Source organism: Oncorhynchus mykiss, chromosome 6 (genome assembly GCF_013265735.2).
Source record: "Oncorhynchus mykiss isolate Arlee chromosome 6, USDA_OmykA_1.1, whole genome shotgun sequence".
NCBI classification, from domain to species: domain Eukaryota; kingdom Metazoa; phylum Chordata; class Actinopteri; order Salmoniformes; family Salmonidae; genus Oncorhynchus; species Oncorhynchus mykiss.
The window spans coordinates 38,228,392-38,235,570 of NC_048570.1; the positions used below are offsets into that span (position 1 = coordinate 38,228,392).

General features: G+C 40.7%; 1 protein-coding gene across 3 annotated transcripts in view; it reads right to left on the reverse strand.

The window, feature by feature from the left end:
• Positions 1–6,626, reverse strand: part of LOC110525897 (netrin receptor UNC5D) — a 211,000-nt gene extending 204,374 nt beyond the window's left edge. For all 3 annotated transcript variants that reach the window (XM_021606392.2, XM_021606393.2, XM_021606391.2), the window contains exon 1: positions 6,241–6,626. In XM_021606392.2, coding sequence (XP_021462067.2) covers positions 6,241–6,322 — 82 coding nt within the window. In that variant the 5' untranslated portion in view covers positions 6,323–6,626. The remainder of the gene's footprint in view (positions 1–6,240) is intronic.
• Positions 6,627–7,179: the final 553 nt, after the last annotated feature.

Consider the following 7,179-nt stretch of genomic DNA (forward strand, 5'->3'; position numbering starts at 1 on the left):
TGCATGTTGCTGCAGGGCCAGTTGATGCTGCACTGACTACTGACTCGGGGAGCAAACGGATGGACTAAATAATGCAAAGATTGTGATGAATTAGACAGCTTCCTTATCTAGTCTTCATTGCACTAACTGTATAATAACAGCTAAATAGTACTCACTTCTAAGGGATACACAAATAAATAATGTTTCAGGTGACATTAAAAATGTATTAGAAATGCATGAGGTGAATTAAGAATTTATACTAAGGACATGTATATTCCATCAATTAATTGGAAACACAATACTGTGCTTTGTCGCAAACTAAGTCAATAAAAATGTATCCAGGACTCATTGCTTAGGTAAATTTCTGGTCCTTCATTTATCTATGGGTAGAGACTAAGAGCTCCATTTTAAAGCTGCAATATGTAACTTTTCACATAGAAAAGTGTGTTATAGATCGGTCACTCATGGAAAGCAAGTCTAAGAAGCGGTAGATATGTTCTATGTGCGCTACTTCTATGCTTCCCATTTTTAAGTTTCATAAAATGAAATTAGGCAAACTATTAGAATTTTAGCAACCAGGAAATGGCAGAGCGATTTCTGCATAGTGCATAACGCAATGGCATATTTGAGTGCTTACAGCAGCGCTATAGGTCATGGGGTGTGTCAGAAATATTTATGCTATTTTAACAGCCGTTATTATGACTGCAATAGCTGGCAGTAGTGCGCAAGAACTGGGCTTTGATTAATAAAACAAGTTGCAGGTGTAACAAGGGCTTGGCCACTCACTGGCCAATCAAGGCGTTCCATGGCTTAATAATGCCTTTGCGTTGCCATCAACTCCAATTCCGCTGTCCATTCCTAGTCCATTGTGGATTGATACTACAGTTTATTAAATAGCATAGGCTACAGTAAAGAGTGAAAGCAACAATAAAAAAAAATATGGTTTGGAGTGTTGACAGTCTAAATTGCTGTAATTAGCTTCAAAGAGTATAGCACTTCAGCTCAAATAAAAAATAGTAGCAAGGCTCCCGTAAATTGTATTGTATGTGTGAGGCATGATCTCAATAAGAAAGAAATAGCCTAGGCCTACTGTTGAAATGACATTATACAGTATATACAGTGGGGCAAAAAAAGCATTTAGTCAGCCACCAATTGTGCAAGTTCTCCCACTTAAAAAGATGAGAGAGGCCTGTAATTTTCATCATAGGTACACTTCAACTATGACAGACAAAATGAAAAAAAAAATCCAGAAAATCACATTTGTAGGATTTTTAATGTTTTTATTTGCAAATTATGGTGGAAAATAAGTATTTGGTCAATAACAAAAGTTTATCTAAATACTTTGTTATATACCCTTTGTTGGCGGTCAAACGTTTTCTGTAAGTCTTCACACACTGTTGCTGGTATTTTGGCCCATTCCTCCATGCAGATCTCCTCTAGAGCAGTGATGTTTTTGGGCTGTTGCTGGGCAACACGGACTTTCAACTCCCTCCAAAGATTTTCTATGGGGTTGAGATCTGGAGACTGGCTAGGCCACTCCAGGACCTTGAAATGCTTCTTACGAAGCCACTCCTTCATTGCCCGGGCGGTGTATTTGGGATCATTGCCATGCTGAAAGACCCAGCCAGGTTTCATCTTCAATGCCCTTGCTGATGGAAGGAGGTTTTCACTCAAAATCTCACGATACATGGCCCCATTCATTCTTTCCTTTACACGGATCAGTCGTCCTGGTCCCTTTGCAGAAAAACAGCCCCAAAGTATGATGTTTCCACCCCCATGCTTCACAGTAGGTATGGTGTTCTTTGGATGCAACTCAGCATTCTTTGTCCTCCAAACACGACGAGTTGAGTTTTTACCAAAAAGTTATATTTTGGTTTCATCTGACCATTTGACATTCTCCCAATCTTCTTCTGGATCATTCAAATATTCTCTAGCAAACTTCAGACGGGCCTGGACATGTACTGGCTTAAGCAGGGGGACACGTCTGGCACTGCAGGATTTGAGTCCCTGGCGGCGTAGTGTGTTACTGATGGTAGGCTTTGTTACTTTGGTCCCAGCTCTCTGCAGGTCATTCACTAGGTCCCCCCGTGTGGTTCTGGGATTTTTGCTCACCGTTCTTGTGATCATATTGACCCCACGGGGTGAGATCTTGCGTGGAGCCCCAGATCGAGGGAGATTATCAGTGGTCTTGTATGTCTTCCATTTCCTAATAATTGCTCCCACAGTTGATTTCTTCAAACCAAGCTGCTTACCTACTGCAGATTCAGTCTTCCCAGCCTGGTGCAGGTCTAAAAGTTTGTTTCTGGTGTCCTTTGACAGCTCTTTGGTCTTGGCCATAGTGGAGTTTGGAGTGTGACTGTTTGAGGTTGTGGACAGGTGTCTTTTATACTGATAACAAGTTCAAACAGGTGCCATTAATACAGGTAACGAGTGGACAGAGGAGCCTCTTAAAGAAGAAGTTACAGGTCTGTGAGAGCCAGAAATCTTGCTTGTTTGTAGGTGACCAAATACTTATTTTCCACCATAATTTGCAAATACATTCATAAAAAAATTCTACAATGTTATTTTCTGGGTTTTTTTTTTTCATTTTGTCTGTCACAGTTGAAGTGTACCTATGATGAAAATTACAGGGTTCTCTCATCTTTTTAAGTGGGAGAACTTGCACAATTGGTGGCTGACTAAATACTTTTTTGCCCCACTGTACATATGAGATGAGTAATGCCAGATATGTAAACATTATTAAAGTGACTAATGTTCCATTCCTTAAAGTGGTCAATCAGATCACATAATGAATGTGTTGCCACCCTAGGGTCATGGACTACACAAAGCATATTTAGAACTTTTATTATTAAAAAACACAAAATACAGTCTTAAAATGTCACAAAATATTGTGACATGGTACTTTGGCCATATTACCCAGCCCTATTTTGAATTGCCTATGTTTGGAGGAGCGCGTCGTTGGTAACGGACAAGAGGCGCTCTTTGGAAAAGGGGATGATACAAGCAGAATGGAGTATGCACTGCAGGTAGGCCTATGTGAATTGTGAATAATGCAAAGCATGTCCGCAAAAGCCTCACGAGTAGACCGTTTAGAAACCTTCTATGGATAGGCTCCTTGGCTAATGCTTGCCCAGGATAAGAAAGACATCAGACGCATTGCTGTTAAACCAGATTTCGTTCTCATAGGGTAAGAGAAGCATACTATAAGGGCTTCTTAATTAATCAAACGAAACGGAAAACATGGGCAGTTTTTTAGGTTTCTAAATACAAGGTTTACGGGCACAAAAAAGCACATCTATCTTGTCCCATGTGCATATGGGCACTGTGCATCACGGCTGGACAAGATGTGCTTCCGCATACTGAAATTGTCACTTTGGCGCACGTTTTTAAGAACACCTCAGATATTGCCACCCCTCCCACTTTAGCGCAAGTGTTCTCATTTAAAACAAGTAAATTGCCAATCCTGGCACTAGGGTTTGAAAATAGAACAGTGCCAGGTTTAACAGGTCGAAATCGCAAAAGAGCGTGCGTTTCACAATTGCGCTGGCTTGACGCCAGCTGAAAGTAAAACCCTAACTTCATGTCCTAAATGGCACCTTATTCCGTATAGTGCACTACTTTTGACCTGCGTCATAGTGCACTACTTTTGACCAGAGCCCTATGTAGCGGAAAGGGTGTCATTTGGGACACAAATATTAATACACCACTGAGAATGAAATCTTCCATTGATAACATTTATTTATGGTTGGCTTCTCCAGCCATAATACACTCGTTATGATGTCAAATCTGCATCATTCTCTGACAGTTACCAATCAATCCTCATCAAATCCTCATTATGAATAGCAACATCAATCAGAAATTTAGCTCATCCGAAATGCATCATCATATTCATATTTATGACCATGATTATCTATTGAACACATCGTTTTCACAATCTTCACCCAATCAACACACTGTGGTTGAGTTTTTCATATCTAAATACCATGTTCCATACTGATCAGGCATGATAACTGATCAATAGAAAAATCATATTTTTAATGAATCGCAAACAACAAATAACCCTTTTTTTTTAAATCATAAACATGCTGTAATCCACATGAAATTAGCATGGTTTATAGCATAATATGGCTACAGTATATGGTATGAAATCATATTGGCCTGTAGGCTACTTCATCCCTTATCCTTGCATGTGATGAGGCAACATTGGAATTGTCAATCACAGACTGGATGGATACAATTGAAAAATAATTGTAGAAGTTTCCCCAGGGCCTCGTGCACTGTGCTTGCTTAAAGTAAAGTAGTGTTGCACAGGAAGAACCTCCGTTCATGACCCCTTGCATGATTGTCATTGGGGGTGAATAGGGATTTCGACATCTCAATTAATGCTTAAAGGGATACTTCAGAATTTGGGCAATTAAGCTCGTTATCTTCTTCCCCAGAGTCAGATGAACTTGTGGATACCCTTTTTATGTCTGCATGCAGTTCGACTGACGTTAGCGCATTTGCTAGCATTTGCTAACTAGCTTTAGCGCAATGGCTGGAAGTATATGGCTGGAAGTCTAACAGCTAGCATGTCAGCATTGGCTCGAAGAAGATAAAGGGCTTTGATTGACAAAATCACGAAGTATCCATTTTAGAGCTTAAATCTGTTGAGTGGTAGCAGGCCCCGGGGACAAGGTCCCAGTGCTTGAAAGGCTACTGTGTTGGTGCCTTTTAGTTAATAGAATCAACCATGTCAGGAAAGGTGCATGCAACACCTGTTTTGACCTCAGAGTAATGTGTCACACGCAAGGAATGGACATGAAGGGAGGTCTCTCTTCAGAGCTATTAGGCTACTGCAGTAGGCCTCTACCAAGATAATACATAGGCATTGTCACAAAAGTCACCCTATTCCCTTTATGGGCCCTGGTCAAAAGTAGTGCATTGCAAAGGGAATAGGGTGCCATCTTTGTGCACTATAAAGATAATACAATTGGGGACGTAGTCAGTTTTGCCTGTGGTTTGAAATTAAATGCATCTCATCCACATCCAAGTTTTACTGGAAATATCTTTCCCACCAGGAATGCAAATAAAATAAGTTTATGCCTTCATTATAGAAGGCATAAAGACATTTAATATTTTCAGTAAGCGATAGCTGACAAGCCAATGCAGCACTGCAGTCAGTGCACAACACCTGTAGCACATCTTAACAGATCAGCAGTAGCACACCGCAGCTAACTGTGGGGGGAGCATTATCTGTCATACCCTTGAAGTACTATGGATACAGTAGGGCTAAATCTCAAATGGCACCATATTCCCTTAGGGCTCTGTTCAGAAGTAGTGCACTAGGGTGTCATTTGGGATGCACATTAGGGGCATATTCATTAAGCCAATTCTGTAGCAAAACATTTCTTAAACGGGGAGGGACCTACCTTCTTTGGACTTTTGATCATACACACACACACACACACACAGGTTATAACCCTGGGTAAATCAGACATTTTCACTGCATTGTGAAAATGTCATGGTCATTAATCGTTAGAATACTGTCTATTGGAAAGTGTGTTCTGTCAGTAAATGTGTTAATGCCATGGTTAAAGTTGCTTTAAGGTAACATTCTAGTAACAAATTGAAAGGCATACTATGACTCAATAAGTAAGTAGACAGAAATATGGTAATTCAAAATTAATTTGTGATTGCTTGATGGTCTATCTTTCCTTTATTGAACATCTTCATAATTTAATCTAGCTTTCTATATTTGCCTTTGAATTTAATTTTTCATTTGCTACTTAGCCATTGTGTGTAAAATAATTTCGCTCGCTAAATGGATAGTACTGTAGATGATGATGATCACAATGGCACCGTTATTGCGCCTGTTGAATCTCACTTCACACATATTGGTGTAAAGCTAAGGCTATTCAATCAGCTCAATATAAGACAGAGGGCGTTAGTACGGAGGGAACGAAGTAGCCTACTGTAGAAGCAGCAAATGCCGACATGACCACGCAGTGCAACGTGGACAGAACCGTAGGCTATGTCCTTCTAGTGAAGTGATGACAGAAGATAAGTCATGCTGATAATCAAATGGTGCAAACAGTTTTATCAAACAGTGTCCAACATACTCAAGTAGCCCTTCGGAGACAGTGGCAAAACACAAGCAACGTGAAAGTGATGGGTAAGTGAGCAACTGAGAAACGGCATCTGTCAAGTTACTGGACCCAATGCAAGTAAATACACACATCAACCCCACAGTGATGGACAAATACCCTAATTATTTCTTACCTTTAGATTTCGTGCAAGTTGTGCAATAAACAAGAAACACGAAGCCCAATGAGAGGTAGCGTCCCTTCGTCAGTGCAACCATACTGTAGCTGCTGCTTCACTTTCAAGTGGATACGCTGAACCGGGAGAAATTCTCCCGTTTCACCCTCTTCTTGCAAGCCTTCACAAGGTGCTGCCAGTAACAGCTTCCTACGTAATTATCATGGACCACGGGACAGTCACTCTCACCGGTTGGAACGAATCTGGCACTGACACACCGGAGAACAGCATCTTCTACTCACTTTTTACAGTGTAAACAGAAGTCGCGGACTTTTCTAACACCTCGCATGCCACAGTGTATTATGACACACCGATGTTAGCCAATGGCACATCGCGGTGGGAGGGGAAAAGAGCAGACCAGCGGCGACGCCCTGAGAGCTGGGAGTTTTTACGTAATTGAACGTTGGGCATTTTCGATTTTTTTCGGTGAGCCGACTCATTTGGCTCCGTTAACGTAAAAGACACGGCTCATTTGGATCCCAAACGGCTCTTCGTTCAAACTGCATAAACATCGACTTAGAATCATAAATACATTGGAAAACTCCAATGTAAAGAACATTACTGTAGGTCAGATATTAAAATGCTCGTTCAAATGCATTTTTACCTGGCGAAATTATTAGATGACCTGCAAAAAAAGTAAAATGGACCAGATTGAAGCTCTCTCCCCAATGTATTGTTTCTGCAGGGAGGATTCACCATCGTTATATAATTACTTTGTAACTTATCTGCAGAAAAACGTTGTTTTGAGATAAAAATGTAAAAAACATTAGTAGCAGTATGCAAATCAGGGAGGCAAATGATCGTCTCTTTCACAGATGCTATTCGGTTCCCGACGTTCACCAAAAAGACCCGATCAAAAAGAGCCGTTCGTTCGCGTACGGCTCTGTAGACGAGCGACAA